Source organism: Pelodiscus sinensis, chromosome 7, assembly GCF_052426305.1.
Source record: "Pelodiscus sinensis isolate ZL-2025 chromosome 7, ASM5242630v1, whole genome shotgun sequence".
Taxonomy (NCBI): Eukaryota; Metazoa; Chordata; order Testudines; family Trionychidae; genus Pelodiscus; species Pelodiscus sinensis.
Genome location: NC_143058.1, coordinates 57,703,678 through 57,723,303, shown reverse-complemented (window position 1 = coordinate 57,723,303; position 19,626 = coordinate 57,703,678). Strand labels below are relative to the sequence as shown.

The 19,626-nt window shown below is 50.4% G+C and overlaps 2 protein-coding genes across 7 annotated transcripts in view; both read right to left on the bottom strand.

The window, feature by feature from the left end:
- The window catches only part of ICA1L (islet cell autoantigen 1 like), an 87,677-nt gene that overhangs the window by 48,437 nt on the left and 19,614 nt on the right, over positions 1-19,626 (bottom strand). For all 6 annotated transcript variants that reach the window (XR_012905258.2, XM_075933841.2, XM_075933842.2 and 3 more), the window contains 2 exons: positions 12,850-13,048; positions 7,147-7,272 (listed from right to left, as the gene is read on the bottom strand). Coding sequence is in view for 5 of the 6 variants with exons in the window: in XM_075933841.2 (XP_075789956.2) it covers positions 7,147-7,272; positions 12,850-13,048 (325 nt within the window). In the remaining variant the exon portion in view is untranslated. The remainder of the gene's footprint in view (positions 1-7,146; positions 7,273-12,849; positions 13,049-19,626) is intronic.
- LOC142830265 (uncharacterized) lies at positions 4,438-7,138 on the bottom strand. Its single transcript, XM_075934394.2, has 2 exons — positions 5,589-7,138; positions 4,438-5,333 (listed from the first exon to the last, which is right to left on the bottom strand). Exons 1-2 carry the CDS (start codon positions 6,079-6,081, stop codon positions 4,438-4,440), a joined length of 1,389 nt encoding a protein of 462 aa, XP_075790509.2. The 5' UTR covers positions 6,082-7,138.

Below are 19,626 nucleotides of genomic sequence, written 5' to 3'. Positions count from 1 at the left end.
CGGGAAGAAGGGATCTTTCGGAAAAGGCTTTATTTTCCGAAAGATCCCCGTCTAGACTGGCGCTTTTTGCCGGCAAAACCCCGAGCAGGAAAAATGCGGCAGCCATGTTTCTGGAAATGAAGCAGGGAAGATTTAAATCCCCGCTTCATTTGCAATTGCGCTGTGTCTAATCTGCATCCCTTTTCCGCAAAAGGGGTGCAGTCTAGACACAGCCCTGGAGTATTGTGTCCAGTTCTGGGCCCCCCACTACACAAGGCATGTGGACTCATGGAGAGGGTCCAGCGGAGGGCAACCAGAATGATTAGGGGGGTGGAGCATATGACCTACAAGGAGAGGCTGAGGGATTTGGGTCTATTTAGCCTGCAGAAGAGAAGCGTGACAGGGGATTTGATAGCAGCCTTCAACTTCCTGAAGGGAGGTTCCAAAGACGATGGAGAAAGGCTATTCATAGTAGTGATGGATGGCAGAACAAGGAATAATGGTCTCAAGTTGCGGTGGGAGAGGTCCAGCTTGGATATTAGGAAAAATTATTTCACTAGGAGGGTGGTGAAGCACTGGAATGGGTTACCTAGTGAAATAGTGGAGTCTCCATCCCTAGAGGTGTTTAAGTCTGAGCTTGACAAAGCACTGGCTGGGTTGATTTAATTGGGATTGGTCCTGCCTTGGGCAGGGGGCTAGACTTGATGGCCTTCTGAGGTCTCTTCCAGCTCTATGGTTCTATGAGTATGCAAATAAAATAATACCAGTCTGCCAAATATCTGTGGATGCATTTGCTGGTCCCCAATATAAAAAAGGCTGGGAACCACAGGTTTAGGGAATTCTGAGACTATCAGAAGCACTACAGGTGCCAGAGAATAAATACAGCTGAGCAACTGAATAAGAGTATGTACTTCTGCTCAGTTAGGCTTTGCATAGGAGCACAACAAACTCTTAGGGTATGTCTACACGACAACGTTAATTCGAACTAACTGAGTTCGAATTAGTTAATTCGAACTAAGCTAATTCGAACTAACGGATCCAGACTAAAAAACTAGTTCGAATTAGCGTTTTGCTAATTCGAACTAGCATGTCCACATTAAGTGGACCCTGAAACGGGCTTAAGGATGGCCAGAAGCAGTGCCGGCAGGGCATCAGAGGAGGACTTAGAGCGTGGAGATGCTGTGTCAGGCTAGCCGAGGGCTGTGCTTAAAGGGTCCCGACCCGCACCCCGGACAGACAGTTTTCAGGGGTGCCCCACTTGCAAAGCAGTCCTGGCTTGGAGTACCCGGACTACCCACACTGGGCACATCACACCACTCGGCCATCAGCCCGGCTGCACTTGCCACAGTCTGCCATCTGGGTAGAGGGGACAATTGGGGGGCTGCAGGAGAGCTTCCACCCCCAGAAGCCCGCAGAGCCAGCCTGGTCCTCCCCATCGGGGGCTCGTGCCCCATTCCTCCCTCACCTCCTTCCACTTACCCTTCCCTAGCCCCTCTTCTTGATGTACAAAATAAAGATAATGTGTCTTCCAAAATGGAATCTGTCTTTATTGAACAAAACTGGGGGAGACTGGGAAAAAGAGGTGGGAGAGGGGAAAAGAGAGGCTGGGAGACGGGAGGGCAACTAAAATGATCAGGGGTTGGGAACAGGTCCCATATGAAGAGAGGCTAAAGAGACTGGGACTTTTCAGCTTAGAAAAGAGGAGACAGAGGGGGGACAGGATAGAGGTCTCTAAAAGCATGAGTGGGGTGGAGAGGGTGCATACAGAAAAGTTCTTCATTAGTTCCCATAATAGAAGGACTAGAGGACACCAAAGGAAAGGAATGGGTAGCAGGCTTCAAACTAGTAACAGAAAGTTCTTCTTCACAAAGCAAAGAGTCAACCTGTGGAACTCCTTGCTGCAGGAGGCTGTGAAGGCTACAACTAGAACAGAGTTTAAAGGGAAGTGAGATCAAGTCATGGAGGTTGGGTCCATGGAGTGGTATTAGCCAGGGGGTAGGAGTGGTGTCCCTGCCCAAAGTTTGTGGAAGGCTGGAGAGGGATGGCACGAGACAAATGGCTTGGTCACTGATTTCGGTCCATCCCCTCCAGGGTCCCTAGGGCTGGCCGCTGTCGGCAGACAGGCTACTGGGCTAGATGGACCTTTGGTCTGACCCAGGATGGCCACTGTAAGCTCAGGGCTCAGGGTCGGGGGTCTCAGTGGACCCCCTTGATTCTCTTGCACACCTGCTCCTGGGTGGCCAGGCTGGCAGCTCTCCTGCCCTAGACGGCCACTTTCCTGTGCCTAGTGCGGAGATCGTGGACGAGGTCCACGATGTCTGCACTAGCCCAGGCGGGTGCCCGCCTCTTGCGGTCCAGGGCAAGCTCCCGGGAGCCACCAGCCTGGTCCCGGGAAGAGGGGGAGGGCTGGGGGGCATCGGGTGGCTGGCTCGATCCGTGCCAGGTGCAGGGTCTGCTGGCTGGGTGCTGGCAGGCTTGCACCTGGCACGGGCACTGTAGCCAGCCCGTGCCCCTTTAAGGGGTCCGGGGCCAGGAGGGGGGTAGAAGAGTATCCCTGGTGTTGGCCAGAGTGGCCACCAGGGAAACCTGGGGAGGGCTAGCCTCCCACTAGTTCGAATTAAGGGGCTACACACCCCTTAATTCGAACTAGCTAGTTCGAACTAGGCTTAATCCTCGTAAAATGAGGTTCTCCTAGTTCGAACTAAGCGCTCCGTTAGTTCGAATTAAATTCGAACTAAGGAAGCGCTAGTGTAGCGCCTATGAAAGTTAGTTCGAACTAACGTCCGTTAGTTCGAACTAACTTTGTAGTGTAGACATACCCTTAGGGAACGGACATTAGTTCGAACTAACTTTCATAGGCGCTACACTAGCGCTCCGTTAGTTCGAATTTAATTCGAACTAACGGAGCGCTTAGTTCGAACTAGGTAAACCTCATTCCACGAGGATTAAGCCTAGTTCGAACTAGCTAGTTCGAATTAAGGGCTGTGTAGACCCTTAATTCGAACTAGTGGGAGGCTAGCCCTTCCCAGCTTGCCCTGGTGGCCACTCTGGCCAACACCAGGCAAACTCTACTGCCCCCCTCCCAGCCCCGGAGCCCTTAAAGGGCCACGGGCTGGCTACGGGGTTTGTGCCAGTTGCAAGGCTGCCAGCACCCGTGCCAGCACACCCAGCAGCTGACACCCCATGAGCCAGCGACCCGATGCCCCCCACCTCTCCCACTCTTCCCGGGACCAGACTGGCGGCTCCCAGGAGCCTGCCCGGGGCCACAAGAGGCAGGCGCCCGCGTGGTCTAGTGCGGAGATCGTGGACCTCATCGAGGTTTGGGGGGAAGCCTCCAATGTCCACAATCTCCGCACTAGCCACAGGAACGTGGCTGTCTACGGCCGTATGGCTGCCAGCCTGGCTGCCAGGGCCCACCAGCGCAGCCAGGAGCAGGTGCGCTGTAAAATAAAGGACCTGCGGCAGTCCTACTCCCGGGCCTGCCTGCCAGGGGCCGACCCGGAGGTGTGCCCCCACTTCCAGGCTCTGGACCGCATCCTGGGGGCTCATGCCATCCCTGCCCCCCGGGACGTGATAGACCCCGGGGCAGAGGGACCGCTCCCAGAGACGGAGGAGGAGGAGGGCTCTGAGAGCCAGGAGCCTGGTGGCAGCCTGCCCAGGACCCAGGACCCCCGAGGCACCCCACAGAGCCGCTCGCCTGTGTCGTCCGAGGCTGGGGAGGCGTCCACATGTGAGTACCATCATGCTCCCCTTATTTGTACGGGGGTCTGGGGCAAGAGGGAGCCCAGGGACCGTGCGCCTGGGCCTTGCCCACCACGGAGCAGCAGCTGGGGATCCTGCAGGGGCCCTGGCCTTGTAGAGGGGAGCTGGGTTTCACACACCTGGGCCCCTGGGGTAATTGACCGCTGTTCTTGTTTCACCACAGCCGCAGCACCTGGGACTGCAGGGCGCACCACCCCGCCTGCAGCAGCCGCCCGCGCCCGCGCCCGGGCCAGCAGGAGAGCCAGGAACCAAGAGGACTACCAGAGGTGGCACCTCCGGTTCCTGGAGCACCTGCTCCGCATCCAGGACCACTGGGTCCAGGAGGACCTGAGGCTGCGCCGGAGGAGCTTGGAGGCACTGGAGGAGCAGGGCCGTGCCCTGCGAGGCCACCTCCAGAGCCTGCTCGACTACTTCCCAATTCCTCCTGCTCCGGCGCCTGCTCCCCCTGCTCCGCCTCCTGCTCCCCCTGCTCCCACTCCTGCTTCCTCCACACACCCCCCGTCCCTCCTGCCCCACCCTCCACAACCATTCCCCACCCACGCCCCCAGACCCGCAGAGTTGCGAGACAGGAGAGGCAGCCGGACCCCCACCCCTGAGCTTTCCTTTCCCTTCCTCCCTTCCCTCCCCTTCCAGCTCCCTCGTCCCAGGTTTCCTCCTCCCCTCTCCCACCGTCATTCCTCCCTCCCCCCACCCCAGTTATGTTAAATAAAAAGAAGTTTTTGTTTGAAAAACAGGTGTCTTTATTTGACAATAGGTAGGGAGGGGAAGGGGGAAAGCGGGTAGGGTGGAAGAAGGCCCCAGTGGGGCATGCAAGGAAGAGGTCAGTCCTCCTCCTCCACCAGGAAGCTCTCCTGCAGGGCTTCCCGGATCCGGACGGCCCCCCCGCTGGGCTTCCCAGACAGTGGCGGTGAGGGGCTGATCGTAGTGGCCAGCCGTGCGGTCAGCCTCAGCCATCCAGGCTGGCAGGAAAGCCTCTCCCTTTCTCTCACATAAATTGTGGAGCACACAACATGCTGCCACCACGGGAGGGATGTTGTGCTCGGCCAGGTCCAGACGGGTGAGGAGGCATCGAAAGCGGGCTTTCAGTCGCCCGAAGGCCCCCTCCACCACGATGTGGACCCTGGTCAGCCTGGCATTGAAGGCCTGGCGGGAGGGATTGAGGTGCCCTGTGTAGGGCTTCATCAGCCACGGCTGCAGTGGGTAGGCGGCATCCCCCACCAGGCACACGGGCATGTCCACGTCCCCGACCCTGATGTGGCAGTCGGGGAAGAAGGTCCCGGCCTGCAGCCGCTGGCACACGGAGGAGTTGCGGTACACCCGGGCGTCGTGTGCTTTGCCGGACCAGCCCACATTAATGTCCGTGAACTGTCCCCGGTGGTCACACACGGCCTGCAGGATCACGGAGAAGTACCCCTTGTGGTTGACGTACTGGGACGCCTGGTGTTCCGGGGCACGGATGGGGATGTGCGTCCTGTCGATGGCCCCCCCCCACAGTTGGGGAAGCCGAGGGCGCCGAATCCCCGGATGACAGCGTCCGGGTCGGTGAGGCGGACCACCCTGTGGAGCAGCACCCGGTTGATGACCTTGACCACCTGCGGAGAGAGACACAGCAAAGCGCCAATCAGTGGGGCGCCCTGGTGGCTGGGAGCATTCGTGCCCTGGCAGTGCTCCGCACCCCACTCCCGGAAGCAACCCCCCTGGCGGCGTGTAGTACGGCCGCGACAGACCGACCCCTCCGGTGCGGGGCGCTTTCGCCTCCTCCTTCCCCCCCTTTGTCCTTGGGGCAGCCCATCCCCTCCTTGCAGCCCCCCTCCCCTCCCCGGCGCAGTGGCCGACAAGTGCCATACCTGCATGAGCACCGCTCCGACGGTGGATCACCCAACACCAAACTGGTTCCCGACGGATTGGTAGCTGTCCGGCGTGGAGAACTTCCAGAGGGCGATGGCCACCCGCTTCTGGAGGGGGATGGCGGGCCTCATGCAAGTGTCCCTTCTGCACAGGGCAGGGACGAGCCACTCGCAGAGCTCCAGGAAGGTGTCCCTCCTCATCCTGAAGTTCTGGGTCCACTGTCGGTCTTCCCAGCACTCCAGGACAATTCGGTCCCACCAGTCGCTGCTGGTGTCCAGACGCCAGATGCGGCAGGGCACGCGGTGCCGGGGCGCCGCCGCAGCTCCTCCACTGCCCCCAGGGCAGCCAAGTGGAGAGGCAGGGAGCTGACGTGCACCAGGTGGTGCCAGGCAGCCTCGAGCCATTGCTGGCAGGCTTGCAGCAGCAAGTCCAGAAAATGCACCAGAAGGTGCAGGGCGAGCCACGGCTCCATGTTGCCACCTGCAGCGGCATCCCCGAAGGGAAGCACCGACACAGCCGGGCACAGAGACCAACGCTTTGCTGTCCCTCGGCAAGGTTGGCAAGCAAGCAGGAAAAGCTGAGAACCAGCTGTCCGGGGGGGTCCCTTTAAGCACGAGCCTCAGATAGCCTCAGACAGCAGCCACACAACGCAACTACTGACCTGATGCCCTGCCAGAACCGGTTTCAGCTGCCCTTAAATGCGCTCCTGCGTCCAATCAGTGTGGACGTGCTAGTTCAAATTAGCAAAACGCTAATTCGAACTAGTTTTTAGTTCTAGATGCGTTAGTTCGAATTAGCTTAGTTCGAATTAGCGCTGTAGTGTAGACATACCCTTAGAGCCTCAGTTTTGAATGGTGAATTTGTGAATATTTCAGTTACAGTAACTTTAGGGACAAGATGAGAAAATGTCTAAACAACATCAATGGCAATAGTCTTTAAAAAAAGTCCTGTTAATTTGAACTAATACTCCCATTTTTTTTAAATAGCATATATCTGTTTCCACCTAAACTCCTTTCTTCAATACATATTTCCAGTTTCCATTCCCTTCTCTATTTCCATCTCATTAAGGACTTTTCTCCAGATTGCTAAAATTCAAAAAGCACCAAGATGAGGAAAATGGACCCTCGTAGGTTGGATGGATCACAAACTTATTGGACCTGATTTACCACAGCGCTGCGTCAACTTTGTTAATTTAACTGCATACATTTACTCTCTAAAACTGGTATTCAAAGCCCTCTTATTAAAAAAAGAAATTCTCCCAAAAAATCCCAAAGGAAGGAGCTAGAACATTGTCTGTATGAGTCTATGCATTTCCAAATGTCATGACAGTATTTATAAATTAATCAGTGGGTGTATTCAATCCTGCCTTCACAATGAAGATATTGGCTATCAACTACGTCCTGTAAATATCAGAAAAGAGGATGTTGCCACGAATGCATTCCTGCTTACAATGTCTTGTTCACTTTTGTGCTCTGCTTTAATATTCTCCCTCAGTATATCCAAAGGTTTCCCTCCATATGTCCAGTGTAGGGCATTCTGCAAAGTTAAAGTGGATACCTGATAGACAGCAAGAGAATGCGACAACAAATTGCAGCGACTAGCTCCAAGCAGATCCACCTTCTGACAGACATCCATTTTCAACTGGTCAAACTGGTCTTTGGTATTTTTCACTTGTGTTTGCACCTAGAACCATGAATGTTGAAATATATAATAGGAAAAGAGACCATAGATATATTCCAGGTTTTCAGAAAAGAACCCCTGAAAATGTTTCACAGTACTAGTACAGGCAGTCCCCGGGTTACGTACAAGATAGGGACTGTAGGTTTGTTCTTAAGTTGAATCTGTATGTAAGTCGGAACTGGCGTCCAGATTCAGCCGCTGCTGAAACTGATCAGTTTCAACAGCGGCTGAATCTGGACGCCAGTTCTGACTTACATACAGATTCAACTTAAGAACCCCAGGCATCCCCAAGTCAGCTGCTGCTAAGAACCCCAGGCATCCCCAAGTACAGCGCCCCAGCTGCTGTACCACAGGTGTCCGGAGCAAAGCCGCTGCTGTACCACAGGTGTCCGTGGCTGTCCTGCTGCCCTCGGGCTCCGTGGTTTTGCTCTGCTTTGCTCCCCGTCCCCCTGGTCTGCAGACCAGAGGGATGGGGGGGGGGGCAAAGCAGAGCCAAGCCGCGGAGGACGCGGCCAGCTGCCAGCTGTCAGCTGACCGCGCGCTCCGCGGCTTGGCTCTGCTTTGCCCCCCCCATCCCCGTCCCCCTGGTCTGCAGACCAGGGGGACGGGGATGGGGGGGGCAAAGCAGAGCCAAGCAGCGGAGCGCGCTGCCAGCTGACAGCCCAGACGCGTCTGGGCTGTCAGCTGACCGCGCGCTCCGCAGCTTGGCTCTGCTTGGCTCTGCTTTGCCCCCCCGTCTCCCTGGTCTGCAGACCAGGGGGACGGGGGTGGACGGGGGGGCAAAGCAGAGCCAAGCCGCGGAGCGCCCGGCCAGCTGACAGCCCAGACGTGTCTGGGCTGTCAGCTGATCGCGCGCTCCGCGGCTTGGCTCTGCTTTGCCCCCCCCCGGTCTGCAGACCAGGGGGGCGGGGGGGACAAAGCAGAGCCAAGCCGCGGAGCGCCCGGCCAGCTGACAGCCCAGACGCGTCTGGGCTGTCAGCTGATCGTGCGCTCCGCGGCTTGGCTCTGCTTTGCTCTGCTTTGCCCCCCCCAGTCTGCAGACCAGGGGGACGGGGGGGCAAAGCAGAGCCAAGCCACGGAGTGCGTGGGCAGCGGACAGCCCTGTCCGCTGCCCACGTGTTCCGCCGCTTTGCTTCCTCTCCCTGGTCTGCTGGAGACCAGGGAGAGGAACGGCCCCGTTCGTAACTGCGGATCCGACATAAGTCGGATCCGCGTAACTCGGGGACTGCCTGTATTCTCCAGGGCAAGAGTGCTATAAACTCAAGATTGCACAGCAATCTATAGGAATAATCTATAGGTATTGCACATGCAAACAATGTAGAGATTGTCCCTGCCTTAAAGAATTTATAATCAAATGTCAAAAACCACAGGAATTAGCTGTTACTTATGGTTTCTTCACTGCCAAAAGGTAAAAATATCCTGTTTATATGCAAAAAAAAATGTTAAAGTTAACATAAAACTAAGATAAACACTCAAGAGATTCAGAATTTCAGTACCCACTGTAATTGCCCACTTGAAGGAATATAACACAATCTGTTCTTGTAACTGCATACAGGAGCAATACCTGGCTTGTAGTAAGTAAGGAGTTTATCTTCCCTTCATCCCTCTGTTTGATCCCAGAAGGTGCAAAAAGAAAAGTGTCAGAGAGGCAAAGCACTATATCTGAGTTGGGAAATCTTTGCGTGGGGGGGTGTGGGTGTGTATGCACACACACACACACACACACACACACTCTGATTTTTGCTTTAATAAATGTAATAAATGTAAAATGAACAGCAGCAGAAGCAACATCCACTCCAGTAACTTGTGCAGCTGCAGCAGCAACACCTCCATCAACAGGAACTGGTGGAGATGATGAAGCAAGCTGCTTTGCTGGTGAAGGGAGGTGATCTGTGTTCTGTGACCCTTACAGGAGGAGGGTTTTTAATCAAAATGGTCATTCTGTAGTATAACTCCCTCCTGGTAGGCCCCTCCCTTTATATTTTATGAGAAACAATCTAATTCCTTGCACATTGCACTATACTGGCACAACCAAACCCTGACCTTGCTTTATGTTATAAGAGGAAGCTGTACACTTGCCTTCTCATAACTATTGTTCTCTGATATGGACATGAAACACACATCTCAATCCAGTGCCCCAGATCACAACTGCCTCGTTCATCCAAACTCCCTCCCTTGTCCCGAACTCCCTTTTGTATCCAACCTCCATCCCAGACCTGTACCTCTTCCATTAATATCATGGAAGAGCGTGGCCCTCGGACACTTTCCAAATTCTTGGAGTGGCTCCCCATAAAAAAATTATTGACCACCCTAATCTAGACAGTGCTTGGTCCTGCTGTGAGAACAGGGGACTGGATCTGATGATCGCTCGAGGTCCTTTCCAGTTCTAGCATTCTATGTTTGAGGGATGGCTGGGAGCAGTTGAAGGGAACTCCTGTATACACCACCTGTGGGTTGAGCCCTCAGATTAGAAAGAAAAGGATTGGGCAAGGCAATCTGATTATCTTGTGTAAATTGTTGTTCCAAGTGAGCCAATATACAGAGGCCAGACACAACTGGATTGACTAGAGTCTGAGCCTGGTGAGCTGCACCAAGAGATACAGGCAGCCATGTGTTCCAAGAGCTTCAGGCAATTCCTCTCTATGGGAGTGGGGAACTGCCGGAAACCTATAGATAATGTTAGCAGGTCATCTAGGTATAGGAATACCTGTACCTGATGTCTGTGAAAGAATGCAGCAGAGACAACTGCCATGCACTTGGTAAACAGGTGAGGAGCAGCTGATAGATCAAATGTGAACTGGTAGTGAATGTTATTCATAGCAAACCTGAGATATCTTCTATGGAAAAGCATGATTGCAATGTGAAAGTAAGTATCCTTCATGTCGAGGACAGCATGCCAGTCCCCTGGATCCAAAGAAGTTATACTGGAGGTCAAAGAGACAATCTGAAACTTTAGTTTCTTCATAAACCTTTGAGTACCCACAGGTCTAGGATGGGCCTGAGCTCACCTTTGGTATTTGGTGTTAGGAAATATCAGGAATAGGAGCCTTTGCCCTTCAGTTCCTAATACACCTCTTCCATTGCTCCCCATGATAGGAGCAAGTGCAACTCCTGTATGAGGAGATGCTTGTGAGAAGGAGCCCTGAAGAGGGATAGGATAGGGTGTGGAAGAATTGGGGGGAGGGAGTATCCCATTTCAACCTTGCAGAGCACCCAACAATATAATACAGGCCCACACAGAGTTGAAAGGACACAAGAAGGTATGGCAGGGTGGATCCACTATCTCGATTGGTGTGTTGCCCCCCAAGCACACCTTAAAAAGGGCTGTTTGTGGTTAGCAGACTGCTTTGCCTAACCAGAGCCCTGGTCTAACAATGTGTGCAGCCTCTTTCTATTATTTCCTCCCCAGCTGCAGGAAGAATCCTGCCTGTTCTGGAGCTGGTATGGATAAGATGGGGGCTATGGCCTGCAATGTTTCTGCTAGGTTGCCAGTGTGTGGAGATTCAAACTTGAGGGTGATCCTGGAGTCTTTCAGGCTATACAGTCTAGAATCTGTTTTCTCCAAAAACAGGGCCATCCCTTCAAATGGGAGGTCCCGAGTTGTCTGCTGAACCTCATAAGGCAGCCCAGACATCTGCACCCAGGAACTCTTATCACATGGCTATTCCCAATGCCATGGTAGGGGAGGCTGAGTCCACCATATTGGGGGCTGCTTAGAGTGAGGCCATGAGCTTGCATTATCCACCACAAAGGAAAATTCAGCCCTAAAATCCTCTGGTAGCAGTTCCATAAATTTAACCATTGCTTTGCAAGAGTTGTAGCTGTACCTGAGCTGATCAGGAGATGGATGGCTTTGATTCTAGCCCTAATGGGAGGCCCAAAGGGTCCAAAATGACCACTGGACAGGGGTTTTACACTGCCTCAGCCACAGTGCTGGGAGGAGGTATCAGTCATGTTGACAGGACCCGAATCTCTTGCCCCTGGTGGATCTAGAGTAGTTGGACTCTGCTTCTGCTGACTCTGTGTACTAAGCTGAGAGAGAAGTGGAGCACATCAGTGCCAGAGAGTGGCATCTGGGACTAGGGCCCAGTGCATCTCCACTGCCCAGATGCTCAAAGATGGCAACAGAAACTGGTGCTGGGGTGATGGTGATTGGCATAACATTAATGCTGGTTTTCTTTTGATTGCACTGCTGGTCACATGGGCATTCTGTCTCATGTGGGAGGTAGGAAGGTGGCTCCACAAGAGCAATTAGTTCTTTGCTGCATCATATGTCTCCAGCATGGGTGGAAAGTTTAAGCAGCTCTCTCGAGTGGAAGAAAATTGGGGCTCTGGACTCAACTGACCCCAGAAGAGGGCAGGAGTCAATGAGACTCTCATAGTGGAGGCTGAACTTATGTAGCATGACGCAGAGCTCACGGCCTCAGGATCCTTCCATACTGCTCTGAGCATCTGGGGGAGCAGCCCTTCGATAGCCTCTTTTTCTTGTGAGGGACCAGCCACTGATTGCAGCTTTTGAAGAAGGCTGCCTGCTGGTGCCAAGAGACTCTAGCGAAGTCCCTTCTCAGCATGGCCCAGCAGTTCTGTGTTAGTGTGCACCTGTGTCGAGGCATTCGGGATCAACTCCACTGACTGAGAGTCCAAAATGGGGCAGAAATCATCCCTCATAAGCAAAACTTTGAGACGCTGATCACACTCTTTGCCCTGGTCTACACTAGGGAGTTATGTTGAAATAACTCCCCTTATTTCAAAATAACAAGCGGAGCGTCCACACTATTAAGCCTGTTACTTTGAAATAAAGGGCTGGTTATTTTGAAATAACTCCTGCTTTCCATGAGGAATAACGCTTATTTCAAAACAATTATTTTGAAATAGCAGTAGTGTGAACACTCCCACTGCTGCTACTTCAAAATAATTACTCTCCAGTGCTTTCTGGGGCTCTAAGTTGAGGTAGCATGTCCACCTTAAGGGAGCCTGCCTCAGACTAATTTCGAGGCTTCCCTGTGGTGTGGATACACTATTTTGAAACAGTTATTTCAGGAGTTATTATTTCTAAATAAGTTGTTCTGAAATAATTTCCTAGTGTAGACATGCCCTTTTGGGGTCTTAGCCAAAAACCCCTGCAGATCTTGCAGTACTCGTTGAGATTGCCCTCGCCCAGACACTTCAGGCAGAAATTGTTCAGGTCACCCTTGGCATATGTCTGTCACAGTGTCTACAAAGTTTAAACCCTGGGACCAAGGCATGCCTCAGTACCAGGAAGAAAAAAGGGGGGACCAACTAAAACTAATCTAACTACACTTTTTACACTATTTGTACACTACAAACTACAAGAAAGAGAATGAAGGTTAGAGTGTCATGCTTGCAAAGCAAGAACTAAAAGTATTCAGCTAACTGTCATGGTAAAAAGGAACTAAGAGGATATCAGGTTGGCAGGGCCATGAAGGCGGGACCCCAGGAGGCACCTCAGCTGACCTGATGGATAATACTAGGGGAAAAACCTTCCCACTGTGATGCACGCAGAGCGCGCATACCTTATAGGAATTGACATGAACAAGCACTTGAAGAAGAAATAAATACTTTTCTAAATTTCTCCATTTGCTTGCAGGTGTCAGGATCCAGTTCTTGGGACACATCCTTCATCCACAGCAAGGCCCCTCTGTATTCTATGCGGGCGTGCTCCATACGATCGATTGTTAATGAAGTATCAGATACTGCTCTATGACTGAATGTTGCCAGTTCTTGCCCAAGGCGAGACAAGGGGGTACAAAGGGCTACCCTGGAGATAAAAGAAAGAAATAAACAGAATTGGTTATAAGCCAAATGAAAATACATATTAAGTTGTGGGGAAAGCTGGGAGAAAAAAACCCAGTAAATTCTAGTAGGAGACAAGTTACAATTTTTGTGTATCTGTGACTACATGTTGTAGTGAATGCTTTCTTGCATGTAGAAAATACCACCTGACTCTCCAAAAGGTGTTGACCACCTCATGCAAGAAGAAAGAGTCTCTCATAAGTGAAGGGAGCTTGCCATTTTGCTGGAGAAAAATTAGGGTATATGATGATGCTGCAGCCACAAGTGTAATTTGCACCTCATATAGATGTACACATGCTAGCCATACTCTAGCTCAAAGATAGTGAACAACTGAATCACAGGCCTAGTTCACACCACAGGATGCTTTTGAACAGACCATAAAATGTTTTTATTTACTTATGATCATCTATGTTATATTTTTATTATTTTTTCTAATGTCTGGACCTTGACTAAATGTGAACCAAGAAATTTGGACCTTGACAAAAAATAATTGATTACCCTTGCCTTAGTTGTAAAAGCATCTGATCTTCCCGAGTACATACCTGCTTGTGCAGTATGTGCTGAAACCATGCTGCTTTATCCTCAATTCTATTTTTAGTGAGCTAGATAGAAAAAAGCTAACATGAGTATATGAGGTGCCATTCACACATGTGGCTGAAATGTAGACATACCCCAAGTGGCCAAATGCTACAAACTCCAACATTTAGAAAATAAAATGGTGATACATAACTTAAAAGAAATGTAGCAAACTGCCAGGAGAAGCAAGAATGTATTAGAATATCCAGGTTTCAGATCACAAATGGGATTAAAATATCATACAATAGTAATGAGGGTTGTGCTCTTGGCACCACGTACTAGACAATCAGGAGAAGGTTGCCCTTCTCTGTAGCTTTTCCAGATCTAATATATATTGGGGCAACCAGAGCTGTCCAGGGTATTCAAGACGTAGAGTGTCATGCATTTATATAGTGACATTGTGATTTTTTTCTGTCTTATTACCTAGCCCTTTCCTAATGGTTTCCAAAATTCTGTTATTTTTTTAGATTGCCACAGCACATTGAGCATATATTTTCAGAGAACTATCTATTTCAAGAACTGTTTCTTGATTCAGTTAGTTTAGACTGTGTCATTCTGCATGTATATTTGGGATTATGTTTTCTGATGTGCATGACTTTGCATTTATCAATATTGACTTTCATCTACCAATTTTTTGCCCAATCACCCCATTTGATGAAATTCCTTTGTAATTCTTCATAGTATCCTTTGGATTTAACTATCTTGAGAAATTCAATACTGTCTACTAAATGTGCCACTTCATTGTTTACCCCTTTTTCCAGATCATTTATGAATATGTTGGCCAGCACTGCTTCTAGCACAGATCCTTAGGGGAAGCCCAGTATTTACCTCTCTCCATTATGAAAACTGAACATTTATTCTCACCCTTTGTTTCCTATGCTTTGGAGCTAGAACTTTAAATTTGGCAGAAGCGATGGCCTTTGTGTCAGGGACACTTGTCTTTTGCTACCTTAGCTAAAATCTGTCCAAATTTAGTAAAGTAAAAAATAACCCCCTAAAAAGATCTTTGAAAAATCTGTTTGGATGTGATCAGTGGAAAACGGATAATTACCCTGCTAAATTCACCATAGATGATGTCTCCACTGGGCATGATTCAGCAATTGCTGCTCCGGGCTGCTGTGCACTAGGCTGGGGCAACACATTGGACTGAAAGCATGGAGTCTGTCACTCCTGTGCTCTCCATGAATCCAGAGGGGAAATCTGTCTGATTTGAATGCAGGGACAAGAGCTGGACTGGGGGATGTGAGGAAGTAGATTAAGACAAGAGGCTTGAGGCGGGAGACTGGGACTTGAGGTTGGTGGGCAGGAGAAAAGGGACATTGGGACTGGGTGTTGCGAAGGATGTGGATACAAGGATTGAATGGGTAAGGAGACACAGAGTGTGAGGGAAGACTGGGATTCCCTGGACACAGATACTGGGAGTTGTAGAGAAACAATATGGGAATGAAGAGCTGGGGGTAGACTGTGACTGGGTAGGCAAGACACTGGGACTATGAACTGATAGGAGGGAGGAAACAGAGCAGGACTATGAGGAGGGACTCAGACTAACTAGGGAAAGAGATTAAGATGCTGAGGTAGGGAGCAGGAAATTGGTACAGACTGAACAAGGAGTCTGAGGACAAGAAGCCAGCAGTAGGGGAGGGAGAAATTGGAAATAGCTAGGCAAGGAGATTGGGACTGGGATGAGAAGCCTGAGAAGAAATTGGAACGGGACAGTTGAGGAGAATGGGATTAGGCCAAGGACCAGTGGTGTGGATGGTACAGGCTTGGAACAGAGCCTGGGCAGGAGTCAAGATTGGGGTAATTGGGCAGAAGAGTCTGTGCCCACTAGAACACACTTTCTTGCAAAGCCTGAAATAGAACCCACTACTTGTGAATCTCACCATTCCTGTACTTTAAGTATATATTTGAGAAACCCACTGTCAATGTTTCATCCATCTCTAGTCTTGGTTCACATACAGGATGACAACCTACTTTATCAGTTCCTCTACTAGCTCAACTGGCTTCAAGAGGTCTGTGCAGATAATTTAAATTTTCCAACCCTGCAAATGACTCATGTGGATGCCAGCACAATGCTATAATGATGGAATTTCTATTTTTTCAGGTTGCTATTTTAAAACCTAATAAATTAAATAAAATCCTTGTGCATATGCATTATGTCTTTTGTTACATACTATTTTTTCCCCACAGGACTCCTGCGTGAGTCACTGAATACAGTGGACATGCCCAAGGGATGAATCGGGGTTGTGGAGAGAAGAAGGCTCTTGTCTGTACATCCCCTGCTTCATTTGCCACAAGAGTTGGAAAATGTGTAGTGATTATAGTTGCCAACTTTCCTGATCAGATGCCACTCATGGCAACGGCATCCAGTCCATCTGATCAGGGAAGTTGGCAACCTTACTAGTGAATAGGGGTGTGAGGGTATGTCTACACTAGCCACCCTAGTTCGGACTAGGGTGGCTAATGTAGTCATTCGAACTTGCAAATGAAGCCCGGGATTTAAATATCCTGGGCTTCATTTGCATGTTCCCGGGCGCCGTCATTTTTAAATGCCCAGTAATTCAAACTACCTGCCCGCGGCTACAGGCGACATGGGCTAGGTAGTTCGAACTAAAGCTCCTAATTTGAACTACCATTACTCCTCCTGCAATGAGGAGTAATGGTAGTTCGAATTAGGAGCTTTAGTTCGAACTACCTAGCCCGTGCCGCCTGTAGCCGTGGGCATGTAGTTCGAACTACCGGGCATTTAAAAATGGTGGTGCCCGGGAACATGCAAATGAAGCCCGGGATATTTAAATCCCGGGCTTCATTTGCAAGTTCGAATGACTACATTAGCCACCCTAGTCCGAACTAGGGTGGCTAGTGTAGACATACCTTGAATGTTTAACTGGTACGCCTCATCCATTAAGAGTGAGACTTACTGGATAACGTTAACCAGTGGGGGCTGGAGTAGCTCCCTGCCTCTTCTCAGTAGGCCTGGGCAACCCTTAGGCAGGAGCTGCTCTGGCCAGGACGCTGGAGCAGCCCCTTCCTGCGGGACACCCTGGCCCGCCATAGGCAGGGGTTGCTCCGGTGTCTTGGCCAAAGAAGCCCCTATTTCTTTTGGACCCAGGCGACCCACAGGAAAGGGCTTCTCTGTTTGGGCTGGAGCAGCCCCCTGCCTGCGCCAAGAGATGCAGCTCCAGCCCAGCAGCAGGTGGGGGAGAAAGGGAGCTCCAACTGGGCTGGAGCAACTCCCCACCCACTCTTCTCTTTACTCAGTTAACTAGTTAAACATCTGCCCCCTTTTCTCCCTTGAGTCCCATCTACAGGCCTGAGGATGTCAGACCAGGGAAGTCCAACCTGCATAATGCTATGTACTCTGAAAAATTATGTCTCGGATGTCACAAATTGGCCACCTAAAATTATTGGATACTTTTGCCCTTATTTTCTCTGTTCCTCATCTGTAAAATGAATACAGAATCCTTTCATGTCACAGGTGGCTTGTGAAAACAAATTAATTTATATTTATGAAGCACTCAGATACTAGAGTAATGAGTTCCATAGGAAAAAAAAACCATGAAGAAATTAATAATTTTGAATTCAGAACAGGATTTGAACAGTGTGGAGAAAGTAAGGTGTGGGACCACACACTGAACAATAAAAATAAAACAGAATTCTGAATAGCTGCTCATTAAGTGAGCACTATCCATTCTCTGCACTAGATAAAGTAGGGGACCTGTGGAAAAAGACATGTTATGTACTAAAAGATTGTATATCACAGTCTACATACAAGGGGACCAAATTAAGGTTGTATAAGCAATCTTAGTTCTCACATTTAACTTCTGAATGGTTGATTTTGGAAAAGGGAGGATACTCACCCAGTGCAGTAACTAGTGTTCTTTGATATGGTGCCCCTGTGGGCATTCCACTGTAGGGCTACGTCTACACTGGCGGCTTCTTCTGCAAGAACATCTTGCACAAGGGTTCTTGTGCAAGAAGTCTTGCGCAAGAACACGTCCACACTGCCATGTGCGAGCTGTGCTTTTGCGCAAGAGCATCCATGGCAGTGTGGACGCTCTCTTGCACAAGAAAGCTCTGATGCCCATTTTAGCCATAGGGCTTTCTTGCGCAAGAAATCCCTACCGAGCGTCTACACTGCCCTCTTGTGCAAGAGCTCCTGTGCAAGAGAGCTTACACCTGTTAGGAAAGAGTGTAGCTCTTGCGCAAGAAGCCCTTTCTTACCATACTATACTGTAAATTTCCTAGCGCAAGAGCAGGCGAGCAGTGTGGATGCTCTGTGGGTTCTTGCGCAAGAACAGCTGTACTTGCGCAAGAAGCTGCAAGTGTAGACATAGCCTAGGTGTCTTGGCACCCCCATACTTCTAATTGGAACTTTTTTACAGCAGTATTACCCCTGGGTGCACCACCCGCGACACAGAGAGCATGCCGACATGCGTGTGCTGTCAACCATCGCCTCGGTTCCTTCCCTACTACAGAGAGATGTTGACGCTCTGAAGCAGAGGGGAGGATGGGCAGATCATGGAGTGCCTATAGGGACACCCATCTTGAAGAACACCCGTTACTGCACAAGATGAATAACCTCCTTTTTCTTCTTCAAGGACTACCCCTGTGGGCACTCCACTGTAGGTGACTGTGCAGCAGTACCCCTAGCCTCTAGGAAGGAGGGGCTTTGGACCTTATCGGCAGACTGCCAAGAGAACTGCCATCCCTGCTAAGGCTGTGGCAGTGGGATGGGAGGGAGTCAAGAGAAGGGCTGCCACATTTGTGTCTGCACAATCTGTTGTTGCTGAAGCTGTGTTATTGGTTTAGGTGAGGAGTGGCGAGGCAAGAATGCTATGTCTTGCTTATCCTCACTGTCATTGGATAAATACGGTACCGAGCTTGCAGGAATGGGTAGTCTGGCGGGCCCCACTGACGACAGTGTGGCATTGGTACCAAAGAGCAGTATGCCCGGTACTGACCTTACCACTAGTTCCTGCTGAGTAATAAGCAGTCTGAGTGGCAGGAAGATTGGCACCGATAGTGCTGAGGGCTGCAAGCACTGCGGTACTGGTTTGTCACGCGCCTTGGACGTCAACGGTGCCGGAGGACTCTCAGAGGGTAAGTACCGACTTGGTAGGTGTTTTCAAATTCAGATCTGGTCGCCCCTTCGCCAGAGGTTGTGATGGTGGTTTAGGTGCTGGCTTTGTTGATACCAGAGCCTTCAGTATTGACAGTGTAGATGCGGTCTTTTTGTATTTCGGCATGGAGACCACAGGACGTGCATCTGTTGAAGAGCCTGCCCCTCGGGTCTTGTCCATACCATCCCCAGTACCTGAACTTCCCTTGAGGCGTTAGCCCTGAGTGGAGAGGGCTTGTGCTGAGGGGATGTCTTCTTCGTGAATCTGTCACGGGAGAGCGAGGAATGTTTTCTCTTGAGATGCTCATCCCTCAGTGCTGGACCCTGGTCTGATACCGCTGTTGGAGAGGTGCGAGGCGGTGATGTCAAAGAAGGTAGTTCTGAAGCTGATCTCTCAGTCTTCTCCATGAAGAGAAGCTTGAGCTGGAGTTCTCTCGCCTTGAGACACCTGGGTGACAGCTTTTTACAGTGGTGACAGGATTCTGGTGAATGATTATTGCCCAGGCATCTGATGCACTGAGCATATCCATCCAAAATAGGAATGGACATCCTGTAGGTCAGGCACGATTTGAAGCCTGGTGAATCTGACATATCTACACTAATACTATAATAACTAAAGAACAAGGGGAAAAAATGTTAATACTAACACTAATGGGGGGGAACCCGTGAATAACTCTAAAAATGACTTAAACTCTAAGGTAAGAACTAACAACTAACACTAACCTAACAATTCTAACTAATTCGATCAAGGAGAGCTGCTCTGTTCAACTAAGCTAGGAGTGGATAAGAAGGAACTGAGGCGACAGTTGATGGGCTATGCTGTGCCTGCGTGCCAGTCCCCAGGG

Coding starts and splice junctions, on each gene's coding strand:
- LOC142830265 (XM_075934394.2), bottom strand. CDS start 6,081: ATGCCGCTGCAGGTGGCAACATGGAGCCGTGGCTCGCCCTGCACCTTC. Junction 5,334..5,588: donor TCGGAGCGGTGCTCATGCAG/GTATGGCACTTG, acceptor CTCTCTCCGCAG/GTGGTCAAGGTCATCAACCG.